Raw genomic sequence first — 25720 nt, 5'->3', positions numbered from 1 at the left:
AAAATGTAATATAAAATTTTATATTTTTTATGATTTTATTTCAAATTATAAATTATTTAAATAGCATTTTTATGTAAATATATATATATAAAATATATAATAATTTTTAATTTGGGAAAAGAATCTGTAAAATTAAGAATAGAAAAATTTATATGCTTTATGGTATTAATATCAATACATAATAGTATAATATATAAGATAACAATATAAAATATTTAAATTTCATAATAAAAAAAATTGCAGAATTTTCTAATTAAATATAGATTTTCTAAAAATATTGTATCATATGTAATAAGATGATTATAATTTTATTAAAAGAAAAAAAAGTATATACTTAAAATCTAATATATATATATATATATATATATATATATATATATATATATATATATATATTTATTTATTTATACATATGCATATATAATATATAATATAGATAATTATATTTATTATGTAGAATATATTGATTTATTAATTTAAATATATTCATACATTATACTTCTGCATATTATATAATTTTTTTTTATTATTTGTGTATATAATATTTTATAATAAAATAACAGTATAATTTTGAATGTATTATTTTTTAATATATTCAATGTTTTGTAATTAATGACACGAATATTGTAATTTCTAATCAAATATAATTTAATGTTATCCTAAAATTATTTCTTTGAATTCTATCATAATTTAGTTACAAATAATGTATACATAACATATGTAACTGTATACATAATGATATATAGAATACAAATAAATATAATAAAAATAGATAAATTACAATAAAAATATTTAAATATATTATTATAAAAAAATGTAAGTATTTATTAAAAAAATAAAAAAGAAAAAAATATGAAAAATTATTGAAAGAATGATACAGGAACGAAAAAGAATTGCGACGAGCCTGACTAAGGCGGGGCTCGCATATACCGCGAAGAGAGGTAAGCGGTTGAATCGGATTGGATTGGGGCGCAACTAGCAAGCAAGCGAGCAAGTGAGGAAACTGGTTTGGTTTTGTAGGGCTTGCACCACTGCACCGTTCTTTCAGCGAGACAGTCCAATTTATGCATTACGGCTATGTAGGCACTACATGATATCAAAACGCTGCGCCCGGGCTTACTTCACTTACCGTCACCATCACTGCAATATTATCGAAACTTTGCAAGTGCCTACAAGACTAAATTCACTGCATTATATTTTATCTAATACAATCAAGTGTTGAATGCAATTTATAATATACATTTGAATATAGTTTGATATAACGTGAAAGTGAAGAAAAGTACATGCAAGTTTATATTTGTGTTAACATTGGTGATATCTGTAATATGAATTTTTTATTGGTTAAAAGCTTGTGACTGTTTTGTGTATAATATTTGGTGCTTCGTTTTATAATTTGTTCAAAATTAATACTGTGAAGATTTCAAATTTTATACAGGTACATTATTTTTATACGGTATAATTATATTTCGGAGGTTATGGCATTTGATTCTGATTTGCTTAGTATTCTTATCAATTATTCTTTCTTTATTGTTTAATCTAACCTAAAAAATAATATTTTATAAGTATAAATTATATTAAATATAAGTTTATCAATATGAAGTAAATGTAGCATTAGAATTATATACATTTATTTTTTGAAATTTAATATTATAAAATTATGCGATCGCTATTTTCATATTTCATTTAATTTTTTTTATTATTTCATTATTCAAAAGAAATAATATAAGAAAAATATAAAATAGAAACAAAAAAATTTATTTTACGATATTTTATAAGAGCGTAGTTATAATATTTTTGATAAATTATTAGCTTATTATTTTAATAATAAACATTTTTGATTCATAATTCAAATTAATTAATTTGTATTCAAATTTTATTACTAAAAGTAAAAAAAAAAAGAAAAAAAAAAAAAGAAAAAAAAAATAGAATAATATCAAAAAAATTGTAGATATGTAATTATTATTGATACTTTTAAATTTTTTGTATATGTAGATAATATATTTTATTAAAAATAATTTACAATTGAAAATAATTCATTGAACAAGTACAACGATTAGATTAAATTTGCATATTATAGAATTAACGTACTATTGTGTATCTACATTTCAAGTATGAAATTCGTTATTTCACGAGTGCATATTGCATGGTCAACTTTTTCTTTTCAACGTTTTGCACGAACCAATCAGAATTCGCGAATATACCTCAGAAGAAAATGGCTAACTCGTGTCGCTGGGTTCGAGCGTATCTTTGCGCGTCGTTTTGTGAACCCCGTAGTCTGCAATCACGTTGACGTCTATCGCCATTTCCTCACAGGAGGATTTTGTTCGATTACTTTCTAAGGTATATGCAATTATTCTTGTTATGAATATTGTGAATAATTTTTATCAATGTGCTTTTTTAATAATGCGTTAATAAACACGATAAAAAATTCATTAGTTAGAATAGCAGGTGTGATGTTATCGCGAGTGTAAAAGTGCATTGCATCCTTCAAGAAATATGGATGCAACTCTATTGCCGGCCGGCAAGCTTTATACAAAAAATTGCAGTTACATTTCTCTTGAAGCACAATTTTGTATTTTATATATTAAATACGTTATTCTGAAACAATTCATTATAATAATTAAATTCTCATATTTTAAAGTGCTTTGTTCAATAATGGAGACTTCTTTATTATATATTTCAAATTAAGGAGTAGGTATACGATATTATCAATGATACATTGATGATATTCATAAAAATTTTCCTGTAATTTTTATTTATAAAACTATGGATAACATTTAAAAGTTTTAATATAAAAATTGTTTGCAAACGCGGGAACTTGTACGTACTATGCATTATATGTTGAATAGTTGTGTTCGAGTCTTCACGTTCGTTACATTTCTTCTATTTCATGTACTCCATTTTTTTTCATAATTATTTCTACATATTTCTATTTCCAGTTCTTTTTTTCCCATTTCAAATTATTTATTTATATATTCTTTTTATATATGTTTCATTTTATTTTGTATAATATATATAATATATCTTATTTTTAATCTTTTGATGATTAATATTTTAGTTAAAAAAATTTTTAATAATAGATATTGGAAATTCTGATTATAAAGTTTGAAAATAGTATTATATATTGAATATTTTAAAATTATATCAAATTATTAATCTTATATTAAATATTAGTAAAAAAACTATTATGATTCTTTTAATTTTCATATCTGATTAAATATTATAATTATAAATATCTATACTTATTTTTCAAATTATATATATCATATTAAACAATATTTCTTTATACAAAATAAGAAATATATTTTAATGCTTTTAATATTTTATAATTATAATTTAGAAAATATTAGATTTTAATATTTAAGTGCTAAAAATTAATATTTAAGTGCTAAATCTATTATGTAATATTGATATTGTAAATGATATAATATATATAATAATATTAATATTGCCCATATAAAAATATTAAAATCACTAATATAACATTGTATGTAGTTTTGTTTAAAAGATTTTTTGTATTTTAATCCTTTGCGGTATATTTCTATTTTAATAGAATTTCGTTATATATTTCTATTTAATTATTTTTTTTTCTCTTATTTTCTCAGTTAAAATAAAAAATTAAGTATTATTGTGAAAATTTGAAATTGGTTTTTGTATTATTTTTGATAAAATATGATATTTTTTCATTCTATTATTGAAATAAGTGTTGAGATTTAAGAATTATCTTATTGGTTATAATATTAATGTAATTATATTTTTAAAAATATTTGATTCTTCGATTCTTTTTATTCTTAGATAGTGGAACAACTCATCAATAATTATGTGAGTATTAATTATTTTGATACATGTTAACATAAATTAGATTTTTTATATTGAAGAATGCTTAAAAATATGATAGAATAAAAAATTAGAAGAATTTTATGAAGTAATTACTAATAACAAAATCGAATTCAATATTGTTGAATATTAAATATAATAATAAAATTAAATATATGTAAAAATTTACAGAAAAGAATTATATAAGATTATATAATAAATGAAAAATAATTCTTATTAATAAATATTTCTAATAGTAATAATATTATATCTGGTGAAAATATAACCGCAAAGGGTTAATTAAGATATTAATAAAATATTTAATGGGCAATAAGTTTAATGTATTAAATATATTTTATTTTAATAATAATTTAAAAAGACATAAACTTTAAATTAAATTATATAAATATAAAAACTAAAATAAATAAAATTTTTGTTTTCTCAAAGATGTTGTCTTGGAAATAAAAATTTGTTTTAGCTATGGCAGAAGGAAATGGGGAAATAAAAATGGAAGAGAAACAGTCTAAGGAGGAAATGGAATATGTAGAAAGAACAGAAGATTTTTCAAAGTTGATTCAATATGGATTAGATGAAAAAGTAGCTGCAAAATTAGATGAAATTTATAAAACAGGAAAATTAGCTCATGTGGATTTGGATGAAAGAGCATTAGATGCTTTAAAAGAATTTCCTGTTGATGGTGCATTAAATGTACTCACACAATTTCTTGAATCTAATTTAGAACACGTATCAAATAAATCTGCATATCTTTGTGGTGTAATGAAAACCTATAGACAGAAAAGTCGAGCTGGACAAGGTACTGGTACCAGTACTACTCCAAAAGCACCAGATGAAGACAAAATAAAGGTAAATATTTATTTTATTAATTTGATATAATTTTATAATTGTTATAATATAAATTATATTTATAATTATTTAATATATATTATTAATTATATTTTATTATTTAATTATTTCATTATATTTATAATTATATAAACTTAATAAATTATAAAAAAGATACAAAATTGTTTATAATGCTTAGATGATTCTTGAACGAACTGGTTATCCTTTGGATGTAACAACAGGGCAGAGAAAATATGGAGGTCCTCCTCCAAATTGGGAAGGTCCTACACCTGGAACTGGTTGTGAGGTAAAACAATGAATTATTTTTTTATATTTATTTTTTATATCATTTTTTTTTGTTTATTAAGCTCTACTTTTTTTTTTATATATTTAATTTTTTTTGTATCAGTTCTTAACATTTTAATTTTCTTATTATTTTATATATTTTTTTCTCCTAAAAGGTATTTTGTGGAAAAATTCCAAAAGATATGTATGAAGATGAATTAATTCCTTTGTTTGAAAAATGTGGAAAAATTTGGGATTTAAGATTAATGATGGATCCGATGGCAGGATGTAACAGAGGATATGCTTTTATCACTTTTACTAATAGGGAAGCAGCACAACAAGCTGTTAGAGAGGTATGTAGATATTATTTGAATTATTTTTACTATCATGTAGGTACATGTTTGTGAAGCGTACAAATTCTGTTATCCTAGTTTACAACATCTTGTTATGGATATATCAATTCCCTTCACTTTTGTTTAGAAAAACTTTAGAAATGTTACAAAATTGTTATTGCTACCAAAATAAGTAAATTTTCGAAATGTTTAAATACATTATTGCACATGTTTTATTTCTTTGCTTTCTTCCTGTTTCTATAACTTGTTTTATTGAATTATTTTTATTTATGTTTATGGTATTTGTTTCAAAATGAACGTTAATCGACTCATCAAATTGAAGATGGTATAAGAACATCTTTTTCCTTTTCTTCTTTTTTCTTCTTACATTAAACATTTCGAATACATTTTTTTCATATTCCCATGTGGCTTGTTCTATATGTTGTGACTTGCGTTTTCTTTCTTTATTTTTTTTTTTTTTTTCTTTTTTTTCTTCTCTCTTTTTTATTTATTTATTTTTAAAATTGTAGTTTTAACACAAATGTTTTAGCATTATTTTACTAATGGTAAAAAAATAATAAAATTTGACATTCAATGTCTTTAGTTAGGAACAATCCACATATTTGTTTCATACATATACATATATGTCCCTGACCACTAATTTATATTTAAATATATAATGATGCCCAACACATGCCAAATACTTAACAGCAGCAAAACAGAGAGAGAAAATAAATGCACATATGTATTACAGTATAAGCACACGCGCGCGCGCACGCGAATACATGCAGAGATATACATATTTTTCTGTACATATATTATACATATACACATACATTTGAACAGGTACGCATTTACATATACACATACGCGCACACACATCATAAGCGCGCGCGCGCATAGGTGTATGCGTACGTACGTACGTACATATGTACGTATGTATGTATATATGTATGTATGTATGTATGTATGATGTATGTATGTATGATGTATGTATGTACGTATGTATGTATGCATGTATGTATATATATATACATACATGTATATAATAATGTCCTATGGATGAGTTTCTTTTTCCAGCTCTCCTCTTTGCTCAGTGGGCAAAATTGGGAGTGGAGAACATTGACGATGCGAAAAAAAGAAGTTCGTGTGGTTTTAATTGGTTAGGGGTATATTTACTTAATTGGTTGACTTTCGTTGGACAGTGACAATTTTTGTAACAAAATTTTGAAAATTGGTAGGTTTAAAATTTGTTTACAGGAGCACATACGTGAACGCCGGTTTCCTATATTGTGAAGACTCGAGCGACAAAGCGCATGCCACTTTCTCGCTTTCATGGAACCAGGCCATGTTAATTATTTCACTAAATTTCATATTTTGAAAAATCTTTCCTAAATTCTTTTGTTTGTCGCAATTAGATAAAACATGAAGTGTATATCATTGGAACAATATGAGGCATGTGTTTGTTTTCTTCATCCCACAGCTCGATAATCACGAAATAAAACCCGGCAAGAATCTGAAAGTAAACATTAGCGTTCCTAATCTACGACTTTTCGTGGGGAACATACCAAAGTCAAAAGGCAAAGAGGAGATCTTGGAGGAATTTGGTAAATTAACAGGTAAAGTGAATACGAGGCGTGTGTACCTACCTATCTACCTATACCTACCTGTCTACCTGTATTGTAACTTACGAGTGGTAGCTTTTAAGTAGTGGTTGTAGATGGTATGGAATTTTGGAGCATCCAAGAAATAAAAATAATCGTACGCGCGACCGTGCGATTTACAGTTACCTATGTCACCTTCAGTTCTGATCAGTCTCCTTGCCTCTCGGTTTATTAGTGAACAGTAACACCTCTCTGGTCCAAGTCTTCTTTTCCTCGCATATTTAGGTTGAGTTATGAGTTATATACTTCCTACTTTTATTTAATATACTTCCTTTCTTTTCTCCCAAATGGTTTTTCTTTTACTCCTCATAGCATTCCTTTATCCTTTAGTTTTCATAATTACCGTTCTTATTATCATACTCGTTCTTATTATATATTATATCATAGTTACCGTTATCGCCATCGTCGTTCTATTGCATCTTCATTGTAGGATCACAATTATTTTATGGTACCAAACCATCACTACTACCACTACGATCAACACCATTCGTTTTTTGCTATCAAACATACACATGTGAACAATACCACAATTTACACTGAAGCGCGCAAACACACACAATCTCACACAAGTAGTCTTAATCTTCTAATATTTGAAGTTTGATCTTCTTGGCGATTTGAACGTGTACTTTTATTTTCATTTTTTAATTTTTTATTTTGCTGTTTCTTTTGTTTGATTTTTTTCTTCTTTTCTTCTACATAATAATAAAAAAGGATAAAGAGAGACAAAGTATTTAGAAGAGAAAATGTGGAAGCAATTTAATATGGCAGAATTATTAAAATTATATAGTGAAATAATAAATAAATATAATGCGCGCTGTCCTGCGTGGTTGTTATCAGTTTTTGCATCATGTTAACGCGATTCATAACTGGACCTCAAGCATGGGGGTATGGGAGATATGCGTGGACCGCTGGGGCGTTTGACTCGCTAACAAACGGACAGGCACTCCCATCCACCTACCTACTTACCTACTATACCTATCACCTTACCTAGCTATATCCACATATATCTATTTCTATTTATCAACTATTCTGTCTATCAATCTACCTATCTGCCCATCTAATACTATCTATTAATCCATGAATATACCTATTTATTTCTATTTTATCAACTTGTCTATTTATATATTTATTTCTGTTTACCAGTTTTTCCTTATCTACTTATCTTTTTATTCATTTATTTATCTCGTCTATTTAACTTAACTCTATCTGTCTACCTATTTACCTATTTTCCTACCTACTTATATACCTATCTACCTTACTATACCTACTCACCTATCTATCTATCTATCTATCTATCAATATAACTATCTATCTACCTCTATATATCTATTCATCCATTCACCGACCGTATACGATAATTAACTCCAGTTTATTTTTTCACATTCATTTATTAATTTGCTTGCCCTGTTCCTTCGTATAAGATATATATAATTTCCCTGAAGGTCGCTTCACGATATCCCACGTTCAGAACAGCCAATAAGCAGGTGAAATTGTAAAAGGCAAGCTTAATTGGCACTCTCCTTCCACATTATTCTTACAGCTGAATGATTATGAGATTCGGAAAGGGAAAAAGATTGGTGTTACCGTATCTTATAACAATCATCGCTTGTTTGTGGGAAATATTCCAAAGAATCGAGACCGAGATGACTTGTTCGAAGAATTTACAAAGCACGCACGTAAGTTGATAATTGTCCTTAAATCAGCAAGCAGTAACCAAAGGAAATTCTATGGGAAAAAAATGGTGGGACAAAACTTTTATTTCTTAACAATCGGCTGTTTCTATTCGATTTTTAGTTAGAGATGCTTGATGGGTAAATTTTTAATGCCCTCTGGCATCATTATCAAGTAGGCAGATTTTTCCTTAAATTGATACATATGTCGTAGAATATAATTTGTTACCTAAAACATTTCGCACACATTTTCACCACAAACATCATCAAAGTTTTTCATTTTGAAAAATAAGTCTTTATTCTTTATTATTTTATTATTTTTTTGTTTCCTATTAACTTTTGGATAAATCATTGGCTGTAATTGATTAACGAATTTTTGTATTACATTGTGTCCCACAGTCATAAAGTTTAATTTTATCTGTTATCTGTCATAATTATATATAAGTATGGAATTTAACTGTTTTCAATAAGACATTCTTAATGTTTATTATTTTTCCTTTGAAAATTTATTTTTTTTTTTTTCTCTCTCAAAATATCATTTAATCCAAAATTTGTCCATTATTTATGTTGTACACTTAATCCATAAATTTAAAACTTTTTATTTGTGCTGATTGATTGATTTTGGGACGCAAAAACATTTATAGAAATTTAAGTAAATAAAAAAAATGATTGAAAACATTGAATATATAATAATAATAATGCGCGGTATCATTTGGAATCGTAAAAATTCTACGTGTATGTGTTAATCTTTTTAAATAATAATTGGATACTTTTGCTATTAGGAAAACAATAAAACATAGCATTTTATCCAATGGAAAAATGTTTTATATGTTCTAAATTTTCTCTAATGTATCTGTTACGGACATGAAATCGGTCAGAGTGATTGAATGAATGTGTATAGTTCTCTTATATTTCTTATTATATGTGTGTTTGCATAGTACTCTTGCATGTAATATTTAAGTCTGGACTCAGAGAGGAGATAACGGATAAAAATTAAAAAAAATAAAGTTATATTAATTGTTGAATTCAGGAGGCATAAGGTTAAATAATCAGAATTTATGGGAAAAAGGTCACAAGGCATCTGAATTCTTCTAACAACCCCTTTCTCCCTCTCTTTCTCTCTCTCTCTCTTTCTTTCTCTCTTTCTCTCTCTCTCTCTTTCTCTTTCTTTCTCTCTTTCTCTCTCTCTCACATTTTCTAATTCTGTCTCACTTTTTCATTTTTTTTTTTTTTTTTTTTTTTACTTCACTGATTTACTTTAACGTATACAAATAACGCACGTGTGTCTTATTGCTTTAAGATCAAGTGCGTTTTAATCAGATGCCGTGTTGTCTGTTCAATTATACATATTCACATACATATGTACACACACGCGTGTCCATACGCACATAAACGTGTATATATACGTACATACGAATACATATGCATATGTACATGCATCTATACGTATCTGTAAACACACTATGCACACACACACCATGTACACCATATATACACGCACATACATACATACATACACGCACATCACACAAACACACACATACACGAGAGAGAGTTGTGTGCGTGTCCGCGCGTGTGTGTACGCATGCTTGCGCATGCAAGTTAACTTTTAAACTGAGAGGAAGGAGAATAAAATTATTTTTGAAAAAGAATATATATATATAATAATAATAATAATTATAATTTAATGAACAACATTTATAGGAGCGAAGCAATTTTTTGATTGTTTTTGCAGATGCTTTTTTTTTTTTTTTTCCTTTATAGTATGGAATACGATAGTAATCATACTTAAATGAGTATTAATTCACTAATCATGTGATGATGTAAATTCATTATAAAATTTCACAAAATATCAATCTTTTACATATTCATAAATCATTACAAATGCATGTAAAACTCTAATAGCATGACAATTTATTTTTTTTTTTTTTATTTAATGATGATATATTTTTCAGTTTTGTATATGTACTATTCTGTTGTATAATTAAATAACAAACAAAAGTAATAAGCACTAAAACTATTGAAATTTACAAAAATTTAAAAATTATCAGCGGATTATTGTATTCGCATTTGAAGAATATATATTATTTATAATCATTTTTATTATCATTTATAAAACTTGTGGATAAAACTGCGAGCATATATTTTTTTTTCTTTCATTCTTTTTTTTTTTTTTACACATTTCTTTGTTTGTATGTATTCTTGCTTTTTTAGTTGTATGTTTATTTGGCAATATTTGATAATTATCCGTATTTATATTTTAAATATTTTTTTTTTTTTTTAATTTATTTGTTATAGAAAAATCCTCTCTTAATTTCACGTTTTATTTCTTTCATTTTTTTTTTTTTTTTTTTTTTATATATATATATTAGTTATTTGTATATACACATGCATACATATACGTATATGTACAATCGCATGCATGTATGTACACGTATATAATAAATACAGGTATACATGATATGTAGATTAACATGTACGTGTTACGATAAATTATTTTATTACTACAAGTGATATATGCGTATTAATGTTTAATTATATTTTACAATTACATGTTAATCGAATGAAAAATTTGTTCAAATTATAATACGAAGTAATTTATGTTTTGAGTGTACGGAGATTGATATGGACAAATGTCTATCTATAAAAGGTGATGTTTGCGAACTTACAGTTACAGAAAATAACTCATTTTCCATTACGCGTATATACGTTGGCACGCATTATATATACATATATGTATATATGCATATATATATATATATATATATATATATATATATATGATATTATTTATTACGTTCTCAAAATCTTTTTTTATATAGATTACTTCATGGACAATTGTTTCTCTTCAATGGTTAATTTATTTTTCACTCATGAGAATAAGGATTTTGAGAATAATGCGTGTTCATAAAACGGAGAAAACATTAGTTCGTTAAGTCAATTTAAGAATTTGAAAGATTTTCCGCCAAGAATGATTTATAGTTATAATAAATCACTTATTGCGAAACACATATTTCATCATACATTTATCATCACAATTAATATTATTATTATTCGAATATTACAATTTACATTTACAATTTAATTTGAAATAAATTTAAATCGATTAATTATAGCATAGCTTTTTAAGGTAGCTTTGATAGCTCGGTAATTCATCAGGATTGCTAATTTTAATTATTATTATTTTGATTTTTCTTATTTTATTTTTAGAAAATTTAAAAATAATTTAATATATATATAGGTTGGAATAAAAATAGCGATTTTTTTTTTTTTTTTTTTAAGAAAAAGAAATAGTGATATCTTTAATTTAAAAGCAATTATATATTTTCTCTTTTGATCATGTCAATTTTCTTAAACTTCGTATAATCCTGATATGGTTTAATTTTTAGTAATGCACAGTTTGCTATTTCTAATATTTTTCTACTTTATATAAAGTTTAATTTATAATTTGGGTGATAAATTTACCTATTTTTTTCGCATCATTCTCTCTTTCTGTCTCTCTTTCTCTCTATCTCTCTCTCTTTCTCATTCTCTCACTCACTCATTCTCACTCTCACTCTCACTCTCGCTCGCTCGCTCGCTCGTTCGTTCGCTCTTGCTCTCACTCTTGCTCTCGTTCTCGCTCTCTTTCTCGCTCTCTTTCTCTCTCTAATTCTCTCTCTAATTTACTCTGTTTCTTTTCCTTTTTGTTGCAAAATATTTTTTACATCAACATCATATAATTAAGAATGTTTAATGGACACATTAACAATACATTAAAACGAAATGAAATTTAATAATTTAAATATTCTTTAATTATAAAATTTTCGATATACATAAGATAAGTATCTTAGGCCGAATGATGCAACTGGGAGGGGAAATTGATTTTACAAATTTTTTTTTATATATTAGAGAAAGGGGGGAGAGGAAATTTTAAACAAGGTATTAAATAAAAACATTTTATTTTATTTTTTCTACTTATTTTTGCTTATAAAATAATTTTGCATCCAATTGTATCATTTTTAATTGAGAGTGAATCAATTTAATTTTCAAATTAAAGCCTTAAGCGAGGCTCCAAATAAAAAGATTAAAAATTTTTTTTTATAATTCATTCATTGCATGTAAAATAATCTTTCATTCAGTTGTGTCATCTGTCCTCAGATACTAATGATATACATCTGTTACAGCCCAAAGAAATTCATTCGTTTATCCATTATTTTTTTCTTTTTTTTTTTTTTCTTTTTTTTTTCATTTTATTTCTTCTCTTTTTCTTTGTTTCTTTTTTTGTTTTTCTATGTTTCCTTTCTTAATTCGTAGACCTATTTACATATATTTGTTTAATTATCTATTAGATGTTTCATTGAATTTTATTGATCCATTTTGTGTAATTTTTCATCATATAGCTGGTCTGACTGAGGTGATTATCTACAGTTCTCCGGATGACAAGAAGAAAAATAGAGGTTTTTGCTTCTTAGAATACGAATCTCACAAAGCTGCTTCCTTAGCCAAACGAAGATTAAGTACCGGTCGCATCAAAGTATGGGGCTGTGATATCATAGTTGATTGGGCTGATCCTCAGGAGGAGCCCGACGAACAAACTATGTCTAAAGTAAGTAGCTAATACAGCAGAACAATTACGTAATAAGATGGATTATTTATTGAATCATTATTTATTTATTATTTACTTATTATAGGTGCGTGTATTGTATGTGAAAAATTTGACTCAAGATTGTTCTGAAGAGAAATTGAAAGAAAGTTTTGAACAATATGGTAATATTGAAAGAGTGAAGAAGATCAAGGATTATGCTTTTGTCCATTTTGAAGAAAGAGACAATGCTGTCAAGGTAAAATAATCATTGATAATGTGTATGCGTCATTAATTATTTGTGTTTAAATGATGTGCTATGTACTTGGTTTAATCTTCCAGTTTGAAAGTAAGTTTCGATAAAAATCTCATCAACTATATAATATTAACTTGACAATTTACTTGGCAAATGGTACTCTACTATATTTTTAACGGATAAGCTATCAATATTATCAAAATTCATATATTCTCCCATTTATATATAAATGATGTAATGAAAGATAATTTGATCAATAAATTTTTAAGTGTAATTTATATTAATAAATCCTTTCGTGTTTTAGGCGATGAATGAATTAAACGGAAAAGAGATTGGTGGTTCTCACATTGAAGTATCTCTCGCGAAACCTCCATCTGATAAAAAGAAAAAGGAAGAGATGCTTCGTGCTAGAGAGCGAAGAATGATGCAAATGTTTCAGGGCAGAAGCGGGTGTGTTATATCTGTTATATTTGGATATATATATATGGATATATTTTTTTAATTTCAATTTATTTATTTGTCCAAGTATTATTTTGAATTACGTGTAATAATATTTTTTATTTTTAGGGGTTCTCCATCGCATCCAAGTATGATGGGAGGACCAATGCCAGTTCGAGGACCAGGTCAAGGTCCTCGAGGTACCGGCGCAGGTATGCGAGGACAGATGGGAAGAGGCGATTATGGTAAGTACTGTTCCGTTTTTATTTTTGTCGTATTTGTTGATATTTCTCTAAATTTATTCCGTATTAAGTATATATACACGCGTATATACATATATATACATGTATTTGTATGTAACATTTTAATTGCATTTCGCCACCCCTTTAATAATATTTCATACAGAGAAAGATAACGTGTATTACATATATGTAACACGTTTTATTATAATAATTAAAATAACATTTTTTTGTTTCCGCTTATGATTAATTCGATTTATCTTTAGGCTTAGACCATATCTTTTTATAAAAATATTTAATTCTGCAAATTTTTCATAAAATTATTAACATGATTTTATCAATATGAAAAATTATTATCATTTATTCTTTATATATTTTATGGAACAATTAATTACAATTTTAAATAAATTATCTAATGTTGTTATATTAATAAATTGCTTAGATAACAAATACATCCGATGTTAAGAAAACGTATATAAAATTATACGATGTAAAATTTATTAGCGAGATTTTTATCCATAGATTTAAAATATTAATATTTTATTTTTCAGATTTATATAAACACAAATCATTGTTAAATCGTTTATATCGATATCTTATGGTAATGTTATGTAACATAAACATCCCGCATGCTTTTGGGGATTTTTCACTATCTCACTACATAGTTTAATTTACATGCATAATATATATGTAAAAATTTACAGAAATATAAACATATTTATACATATTTATACATATTTAACGATATATGATATAAATATAATAAATATCAAAAGTTTTTTATTTTATATATGATATAATAATATTAATTATGAATCTTTTTTTTTTTAAAGATAGGGAGAATGACATTTATTCTTTAAATTAACATTTTTTTTTTTTTTATATATATAAGTTTCAAAGGATTTACAAAAATTCAAGCTTACACATGTTTCATTATTTATCATATATTAGAAAATGTAGTGAGAAAGTGTTTAGAAGCTGGAATATCTCTTTATTTTATTTATCAAATCGAATAGCTGCATTCATATAATATTTTTTTTTATTAAGTTAAATTTGGTCTGAGCCTATTATGATTACATTTTTTCAATTGTTATGCAGTTGTTCGTTTTCTTTCCCCATTCTTTTTTCTTTCTCTCTCTTTTTTTTTTTCTTTATTTCTTCTTCTTTTTTTTCCGCAATTATGTTGTTTTATCAATGCATAATTTCGTGAACAGTATATAATAATCAGGTTTACATAAATTATTTTGGACGAAGGTTACAAACAATAAAATTTCCATACATATGTACGTTTATGCATATGTATGTCAGGTGTGGCTTAGCATTATAATATGAGCATAGTATTGCCTTACCACTACCACTTCCTGTGAGGCTTGATATCACGCGCGCGTGCACGCTGCACACATATATTTTATAAATATATATATATATTTATATATACATATTTATATATTTATAAATATATTACGTATATAAAATATACATATGTGTGCTCTTGTACGCGCAGACTGAATGAAACAGGACAGACAAACAGACGCACATTGACATGCACACACACAAAAAAGTAAATGCATGTGTATTGTTTGTTTTTGTACTTACCTATATAATGATACCCGAGTGATTTTTATTTTGTGGCAATCGTGTACAATGGTGCACATAGCCAAGAAATTTTAATCCCTCCTTTCTTTTCTCTACTTTTTTTATATATATATATATATATTTTTTTTTTTTTTATTTATTTACGTTGTTTGTTTTACTTCGTTTTTTACGTAAGTGTGCGTATTTTGTTGATTTCGTATGCATCATAAATTAAAAAATTTGGTTTCAGCTCTCATGGAAATAGGTAAGATGCGACATTGAATTATGAGTGGAAAGTAGTAGAGTACCATTTTGGTAGAGTTTTGTATTTTTCCCTTTTGGAATTATGTATTTCAACGTTGAAAAGACGCTAATATCGGATCATCGAAAATTGCAAGAAAACAATTGCCATTTTCTTTTTTTTTTTTTTTTTTTTTTTTTTTAATCATAATTAATATCATAACATTTATAACGACAATATTGATGTTGATGTTATTATGATCCTGATAATAAGAAAGGAAGAAAGAGAAATTAATTAATTTCTCTTAATCGTTATTAACAATTCCGCAAGGAAGAAGAAGCGATTGAGTGTGTGTGTGAGAAAGAGCGAGAGAGAAGGAGGTTGGGCTAGGATATATATATATATATATACATACATACATTGCAATATTAGGCGATCAATCAATTTTCTATGATCCGAATGGGCGTGAAGTTTATATCAGGATACGTGATGGTGGTAGGGTAATTATTGAGTTTCTTTTTTTGGCAATATCGTTGTTACATAGTGAAAGTAATATATGTTTCCGTGATGATTTTTTAATTATAAAATAATACGTTTTACAATTACGATTGCGAATAAACGATCGTAAAATAAATTTGTAATATGTTATACAAGTATATATATATTTTTTTTTCTTTTTCTTTTTTTGTTTCCTATTATTGAAAGTTTTTTAAAAAAAAAAAAAAACCATCTTTTCCCGGCATGCCCTTTCTTATACGAAACACAAGTTTATTAGTTTTGAATAAGTTGTCAATTGGATATATCGTGGCTAAATTTGGGTCTATTTGTAATGTGTGTTTTTATAGATTATGATTACGACTATTACGGTTATGGGGATTATCGAGGTGGCTACAGTGATCCATATTACGATGACTATTATCGATACGAAGATTACTATTTCGATTACGCGCCGCCTCCGCCACCTGCCAGAGGGAGAGGCAGGCAGCCTCAACCGGTGGGTCGCCTTTTTTAATGGTTCTAAAAAGTCGTTTCCGTTACTGAATCATTATTACTTTCTTTAGTATTTATATGTATGTATGTGTGTGTGTCTGTATGTACATACATATATGTATATGTATGTATACATATATACATATATACACACATCAGCAGTAATTTGACTGTGGCACAGTGTTCGCGGATGTACCCCAAGTTACATTATATAATCCACTTTTCTCTCTCCAACAAACCTGCTCATTTTATATCGTTTTAATTCAGAGTGTGTATTTTAACTTCTTATCTTTATATATCGATATACATACAAGGTCAGAAAGACATAATAATGAATCTATATATATATATATATATACATGTAATTTAAAAAAAATGCTCAACGGTGCTCAAATCCATATTTACGTACCTATTTTTTGTACCAACGACACGTGTGCTACCTGTCATGAATGCGTCTGAATTGTATGTCTGTATTCTTTGTGCGTTTGGATAATTTATATATGTTTACACGCTATAGACTTTCCCCATCTATTTTTCTTTATATGTACATTTTTTTTTTTTTTTTTTTTATTTATATACTTACTTTTTCCATTCATATATATATATACTTAGCTCGTCTTGGTAAATTGTGAATACATAAATCCTTAGTTGTAATTGAAATTTAACATTTATTACAAGATAAGTAATAGATCTACCACTGCATTTATTATTTATTTATTTAGTAAAGCTTTGTAAGAATAATCAAAATGGAATGCGCTTGTGGACACATTTGAGATATTTTCTCTTTTTTTTTTCCCCCCTCCCACGAGGGTAGGAAAGAAATAAATTAGAGGAATTTGGAGACAAAAATTGATGATTAAATATCTCTGTGAGATAATGTACAAGATACTCAGGAGACGACATATAATTAGAGTAAAAAGGCCGGAAAGAGAGAAAGATGTGAGAAACATACTCGAGCGCGTAATGAGAGGGAAGGGGGTCCTATTGTGGAGTGTCCTACATATTTGTCATATCTACTACTAATTCCATCGCTTAGACTAACGTCTTATCCTACAAGTCGAACACACTGCCACTTTCAAATTGCTTGCTAATCATATCTGAGCCATGGTAGACCCATTCTAAATTTTAAAATAACGATATAGCCGGGAAAAGCTATTAGAATGTAGAGAATTACGAGAGGAACGGAAAAGAAGAAAGAAAAATATTAGAAGATACGGTATATATATGTATATATATATATATGTACGTATATATATATATATATATATGTATATATATGAGAAAGGAGAAGAATATATAAAAATGTGTGTAATAAAGAAACGAAAAGATTTCTCCTTTATGTTTATATTTTTTATATAAAAAAAAAAAATAATAAGAAGGTAAATACTTATGATATATTATAGGTCTTCTTTGTATATTTTTTCACTTTGTGTTCTTTATCAATATTCAAAGAAATTCTAAGTATAAGTAAAAGTATATATGAGAATTTCTCTATTTATAATTTACTTTGATATATATATATGTATATATATATATGTATATGTATATGTATGTACATACGAATATTATACAAGGTGGAAAAAATATAATTAGAATTCAAAAACTTTAATATCATCATCTCGACGAAATATAATTTTTCAATTTAATATATGTATCATCATTTTGTATCGACTAATGCAAATTCCTTGATCTGTAATTTCAAATAATTACTCTTGGTTTATATATTCCAATTATGTATATAAGATTATCTTATTATACTTTTTCCACTATGTATACTATAAGTGTATATATATATATATATATATATATATATATATGTGTGTATGTATGTATATATATATATTTATTTGTATATATGTATTATGTATGTACATGTATGCGTATATGTATATAAATGAACACTTGCGTGTTCCCATAAATAGATTATGCATATGTAAATAGTAATGGTTATATCCATGACACGTTTAATATCTATTTGTAGTTTCTCCTATCAGAGGAGAAGGGTGTTTGAGTCTCGTGGCTCGGATATGGTAAATTTAAATATATGTGTATATATATTTGTATACCAAGTTGCAGGGTTATCCCCAATAACCTTGTAAACATCATTACAACTGTACTATCATTACATTAATTTGACAGACTGATTAATTATTTCATTTTGCCTGATAGATAAATATATATATATATGTAAATAGATAGGTAATCAAAAATAAATTGTTCAAATAGATAGGTAGATAGATAGATAGATATATAGATAGATATATAGATAGATAGATAGATAGATAAAGTAGATAAATAAGAATCAATAGTTAGATAGATAGGGAATAAATAGGCATATACAATAAATACAGACAATGTGTATAAATTAACGGATGGATAAATGGATGTGTGAATGAATGAATGGATGGATGGATAGATAAATATATACATTTAGATAGAATGATAGATACACAATTAGATTGATCAATTAGATTGACATTAATATTTAATTAGTTGTTTGATTGGTCGTTGAATCGATTGATTGATTGATTGATTGAATGGCAAATTGTATAACTGTTGACGGACCGATTATATTTCATTTTTGACACTTTTTCCACTTGACAAAACGTGTACGATATGCATTTATTTCGACACGATATGTCCTTTTATGCCTTGGTAGTGTCGATTTGTTGGTGTAGAATCAGTTTTATAAAATTTCTTCGAATTATCCTTTTTATTATATTGACGTTTATTTCTTCGATAATTTTAATCGATCGATGTTAAATTGCTTGTGTATTGTCATTAAGAAGTAGATTAATAATCGTTGACTTGTTACGTTTAAAATACTAGTTTTTTTACTTACTGTTCAAATCGTTTCTTTTTTTTTTTCTCTCTTTTACACATCATGCATTTCATTTATGATGCTAATGTTTTTTTCTTCAAAAGATTTTAATTTAACTTTATTAAACTTGTTCGAGAGAAGCTGGATGTAAATGTATATTGTGCGGATTGAATTTTTTCTTCTTTTTTGAACGTTCTTCGTTAGTGATAATAAAACAAAGATGATCATTTAATTGATCCAATTTAAAAGAGCGTACGCTTAATTGTTTACAGGATATGTTTTAATATTTTTTTTGCATTTTTTTTTTTATTCAATTGAGAACAGATATAAATTATTTACGTATTTAAAAATATATTGATGACAATTTTATTTCATAAATCATATTCCATATTGTGTATTTATCTTAAAATTAATTAATTAATTTTTTTTTTGTAACATGATATTTAAAACTTTGCTTAAAATGGATTTCAAAAAATAATTCAAATCAAAAGAAAAATATATAATGAGATCTACAATTCTAGAATAATTAATAAATAAATTTTCGTAGTTATTACAAATAATTTTCTTTTTTGGAATAATATAAATTCGTTTTCTTTTAAATATTAAATTAAAGTCTGATTAATCGATAATTATATTGCATACACGAGTTAGAAAAAAAAAAGCAGAACAGTCGATAAAAAAAGATGGTAGATAGAACGTAACTAATAAATCAATAGAATAAAATCTGACATTTGTGGATAAAAGAGAGCGAGAAGAAAATTACAAACGATTGTTACGTTGTTTGTTGTATTTGTACGTGCGTGCGCATCTGTGTATATGCGTTATTGTGTTAGAATTCGTTAGAATTTTTTTTTTTTTTCTCTCTTTACTCATAATTAAATCGCAACTCGACTTTTCAATTAGGCAATTTGTCAAGCGAAAAAAAAAAAAAAAAATATTTACAATATTTGATTTGTTCGAAAAAATCGGAATAGGAAAAGGAAAAAAAAGAAGAGCAATGACGATGATCTCTACTAAGTCCCTGCCAGTAATTTATATCGACAATTAAAATTTTGTCGTTGATGTTTGTTGTTTTGCTTTTGATGTTGTACATATATATAAAAAAAAAAAAAAAAAAAAGAAATACCGCTTAACCGCTTAAAACCTAAAAATTATACCCTGCTGTGTGTAATGCTTCCTTTATTTTTTATTTTTTTTTTCTCTCTTTTTTTTTTTTCTCCTTTTTTTTTTTTCTTTTTTTTTTCTACCGCGCCGCTTTACATCTCTACTTAAATCTTGAATTTGTTGAATTTTGTTCTAGCTGACAGTGCAGTATGTTGTGTCGCTTAAAGTTCCTTCGCCATCCCAATACAATAAGCTTTCCGCTTTACTGCATTGGATAATTCTGCTAATACTACTGCTGTCTGTAAAAAAATGTGGTTAGTAATAATTTGGTTTTAGGTGATTCCCACGTTCGTTGCATCGTTCTGTATGCCATGTGTACATTTGACTGATCTGTATATATACATACATACATACATATATTACATATATACTACACGAACACATACGCGCACACATACACGTATATATACATACACGCAGATATATATATATATATACATATTAAGTACCTTTCTCATGTCCTACCTCTCTTCTCTCTTTCTCTCTTACTCTTTCTCTCACTCTCTCTCTCTCTCTCTCTGTTTCCAGAGCCCCATCATATCTGTCTTCTCTCTTCTTAATCCTGTCCTATCTCATCTCCGCTTCTCGTGTAATACGCATACCTTTCTCATGTCTCAACTCCTCCTACTGTTTTGATCATCAAACGCATCCCCTTCCACATGTGAAAACACACAATTGACACATCAAGCGCGCGCATGCATCCCGTGCGCGCGTCAATTTTGTATGTATAATCTGCATGTATATACGTATGCGTATACGTATAAGAGATACATATATAGATGCTTGCGTATCCATGCACACGTACGTACATACATACATACTTCTTAATAATAATAATAATAATGCGTGCATCATAAAAAAATACAGGTCATGTTTTGTTTTACAGAGTTGTATACACATATATATATTAATATTATTATCACGTGTTATGTTAATCTGTACGTGTACGTATACGTGTACGTGTTTTTTTTTGTATATAATACCTTGTATAATAAAAATTATATATTTAGTGGGTATATAAAAATTGTACATACAGAGAGGATCAATCGATCAATTCTAAAAAAAAAAAAAATAATGATCAATGTTAACTTCATAACAAAAGTTGAATCGTCTGAAAAGAATCATTTGTTACGTTTCGAAAAAAAAAACGAGGTGTCAAATTTTTATTTTAACGAAGTATAAATACAGTGTTAGGGTATCGACGATATACTATATACATATATATCTGAGATTGTGTATTATTGACTTATATATTAATTGTATATTAGAGAAAGAGAAAGGGGTTTATTTAAAAAAAAAAAAAAAAAAAAAAAAAGCTCAAACCGAATGAACGAACTCGCGGTAAACAAATGAAACGAGCAAAAAAAATATGAGTAATCGAAAAATCTAAGAAAAAAAAAAAACAAAAAAAAATGAAATAGAATCGTGTACGACAAATTTATACTGTAGGAATTTAATAAATATCATATAGGGTAACGATTGGGTGTTGTGTTATTTGGTCAGGCTGGACGTGGCCGTGGAGTAGTGCCGCGTGGCCGAGTCGGTGGCCCCCAAGTCCGTGGGCCAGTCAGGGGGGGACGCAACCCCGCAACTTCAGGGGCTCGTGGGGTCCAGCGGCTGTCCGCTCGTGGGGGGGTCCGCGCCAAGGGAAGTTTACCAGGTGAGGATGGTCTGTATCTCCACAATAAATCAATCATCTTTTAACATTATTTTCATACGCTACTCTTTCTCTTCTCTTTTTTACATTTTTTTCACACTTTTGCATTTCTGCTTATTATCCCTCCCCCCTCCATACACACTTTTATTATTATATGACCCCACTTTTCACGTACAACAAGTCCTTTCCGCTCTGCTTTCTTTCTCTCTCTCTTTTTTTTTATCTCTACCTTTCTTTATCTCTTGCTAAAAAGAAAAAAGATTTCTTTCGAACGATCATTTTTTATTCACACACGGTGAGAATCTACAAATTACGTTTTTTTACGTTTATCGAATAAATTTTGATCAGCACCTTCGAGTAATTTGGCAATTTTTTATTTTTTAGTTTGCTTTCTCAGTACGATTTATTTTCCTTTTGTTTCGTTTTGTTTTTTTCCCCTCTCTTTCTCTCTCCTCTCTTTCTCTTATTTTCTGTCTCTTTTTTTCCTGGTATGATTGCGTTTTCCGCGGAATGTTGTCGTATAATTTGTACGCCATCGGTATATTTGATTTTGTTTCGAGTTATATTCCAAAGAACATCGAGTTATTTAATCGAGAATTAATATCTATGTCCATTGTTGAAATCATAAACTACGTCTTTTTTTTTTTTTTATTTTGCTTCATTTTTTTTCCCCTTCTTTCTTCCTAAATTTTCGGCCGGTTTCTTTTTATATTACGTTTAAACGGGATACAAACTCAGCCATGCTCAATCGATTGAATATTGTGAAAAGTGCAGTTGTTACATATAAAATACATATCGAATATCGAATATTATATATTTTGATTTCTTTTTGATGAACGATCATTTTGTTTCTACAAATTAATCGTAACTTTATCCATTCTCAAATAGACTGTTATCGACAATGAACAATTGGACGATTTCTTCGCACATTGTTTACTTTCAATGATTCACCTTTCGTCTCTCTCTCTCTCGTAAATCGAATCGTGAGATTAGCAAGAATCGACCTACAACCGGTATCTCTATTCGATCGTTCGTTCGAAACGTTTTTAATCAGCATAGATGGCGTTTCGTTAGCTTCTCTCTAGTCGGTTCTGATCGAGACGAACAACAGCACTATGCAGAATATCGTTCGGTTGGTGTCATCGAATCGTCCCCGAATCCCCTCTTGTCGCTTGTTTTTCAACGTCTCCTCCATCATACACGAGTGTTTGCAAACTGTGTACTACACACACATATACACGCAACATACGAACATACGTTTAATATATATATATATATATACACATCGAGAAATGATGGTAACCTTGTTACGAAGGACCGGCCGATCAAGCAGATATTTACCTTACCCGTGTCGTTCAACCGCCGTCGTTCAACTATAGACTGATAGCGAAATAATTGTGCGCGTGAGCTTGCCTTGTGTATGCGCCCGTGTGTATGTGCCGTGTGTGTATGCGCGCGTGTGCGAGATGGTCCGTTGCAGAAAAAAAGTGTTGGACGAGAGACGTGACCGAACATGGTGGAAAATTTAACGTGACAAACATATTTTTTTTCTCTTTCTATGTACAGCAGGTAAACGAAAATTTGACGGGGGTCACCAGAACCAGGGGGAATCTAAGCGTCGCTTCCAGAGCAACTGGGGAAACCAACCCCTCGCCCAACAACCACTGGGCAATGCGTACGGATTGGCGAGTGTGAATGGTGGCAGTGGTGGTGGTGGCGGCGGTGACATAGGATTCGGAGGTAGGACCGCCACTCTTGGCGGTGTTTCCAGCGATGATCACGAATGGTACCAAGACTCCTACCAGTCATGGAGCTAACTTCTGCAAGTCTGTGAGTGAATACGCACGCACGCACTCATTTAAGTACGCACGCAATCACGCATGACGAACGAACGAACGAACGAACGAACGAACGATCGATCGATCGAGAGTTAAACAATAAAAACAATGAACAACCAATTTCGAGTTGACCTTTATGCACAAGGAGGGAGAAGTGAAGTGAAAAAAAAAAAAAAAGCGAACTGGAAAGAAAGGAAAAAAAAACGAAAACAAAAACGGGAAGGAAGAGGATAATTGCAAAAGGAACCCGAAAAAAAAAAAATTGAAAAGGAAAACGAAGAGCGAAATGGAAAAAAGTTTTTTTATATATAAAATACAGATACAAACGGAGAAACGAAGAATCGAACGAGGTTACGTTAATCTATATAATAATGCTATTTACTTTCAATCATCAATTTGGCAATTTGCAAATGTTTTTAACGCCTACTTTCAATCATCAAATGAACGAACAAATATGAGAAAGCGCGTGAAGCGTCGTACTAGGCCTCACCACCATCGCCCGCTGTTGTCGTCGTGACTATATATATATATATATATATATATATATACATATATATACACAATATATATATATACATATATATATATACACATCATATATATATAGAAAAAAAATATATATATATTTATATATATATATATATATATATATACAGTGATGTGCCACTGGGACTAATTACTACATCGGAGTGACCACCCAACAACCCACCCCGTACTATTATATTATATTATAATATACATATATATATATATACATACATGTATATACATATGCATATGTACATATACACATATATATCTGTATGTATTATGTATATATGTATGTATGGATATGTATACGTATACGTATATGTATATATTATATAGTGTGTGTGTGTATATATATATATATATGTATATGTATATGTATACACTAATAATCTAAGTACTACTACATTGTCACATTGTTTACTGCCAAGTGATACAAAGATCAGCGATGTTGACATTGGGATTGTGATGGCTTGTATTAATTAAGAAAAATCACGGAAGCCTGCGATTTTATTATGATGCGATTCTCGACTTTTTGTGTGTATGTGCTAGAACGCGTGTACGGTAAAATGGATAGAGAAGATCGTGAAAAAAGCATATGCGTATGTGAAAGATAAAGAAAAAAAAAAAGAAACAATAGAAGTAATAGCTAAAAAAAAAAAGTGAAGAAGGTAATGATGAATATGGTGGTGGGAGATACGAGAAGAATTTAGAGAGGGAAGAACCCGTTATATAATAGGACGAAGTTGAAGAGAAGAGAAGAGAAAAATGAGAAGAGAGAAATGGGAAGAGAGCATAA

At 27.9% G+C, this 25720-nt stretch overlaps 1 protein-coding gene across 20 annotated transcripts; it reads left to right on the top strand.

The window, feature by feature from the left end:
* Positions 1-982: 982 nt before the first annotated feature.
* LOC408775 (heterogeneous nuclear ribonucleoprotein R) lies at positions 983-25720 on the top strand. Of its 20 annotated transcripts, none has more exons than XM_026440182.1 (13): positions 983-1435; positions 4295-4680; positions 4859-4966; positions 5121-5297; positions 6760-6895; positions 12993-13198; positions 13284-13433; positions 13735-13880; positions 13998-14113; positions 15933-15947; positions 16769-16917; positions 22402-22567; positions 24122-25720. In XM_026440182.1, exons 2-13 carry the CDS (start codon positions 4297-4299, stop codon positions 24370-24372), a joined length of 2004 nt encoding a protein of 667 aa, XP_026295967.1. In that variant the 5' UTR covers positions 983-1435; positions 4295-4296; the 3' UTR covers positions 24373-25720. The 20 variants fall into 20 exon arrangements, 19 of the variants coding, with proteins under 19 accessions (XP_026295967.1, XP_026295969.1, XP_006569416.1 ...); XM_026440184.1 differs by lacking the exons at positions 983-1435; positions 6760-6895 and adding exons at positions 2187-2340; positions 8481-8616; XM_006569353.3 differs by lacking the exon at positions 983-1435 and adding an exon at positions 2187-2340.

Source organism: Apis mellifera, linkage group LG4, assembly GCF_003254395.2.
Source record: "Apis mellifera strain DH4 linkage group LG4, Amel_HAv3.1, whole genome shotgun sequence".
NCBI classification, from domain to species: Eukaryota; Metazoa; Arthropoda; class Insecta; order Hymenoptera; family Apidae; genus Apis; species Apis mellifera.
Note: the sequence above shows the minus strand (reverse complement) of the source record. Positions and strands in the feature narration are given on the sequence as shown.

Bases quoted from the DNA above. Each gene is read 5' to 3' on its own strand.
- LOC408775 (XM_026440182.1), top strand. From the start codon at position 4,297: ATGGCAGAAGGAAATGGGGAAATAAAAATGGAAGAGAAACAGTCTAAG. The intron at 13,199-13,283 runs GTAAGTAGCTAA...TACTTATTATAG, and splicing joins ACGAACAAACTATGTCTAAA to GTGCGTGTATTGTATGTGAA. The intron at 22,568-24,121 runs GTCTGTATCTCC...TTCTATGTACAG, and splicing joins AAGTTTACCAGGTGAGGATG to CAGGTAAACGAAAATTTGAC.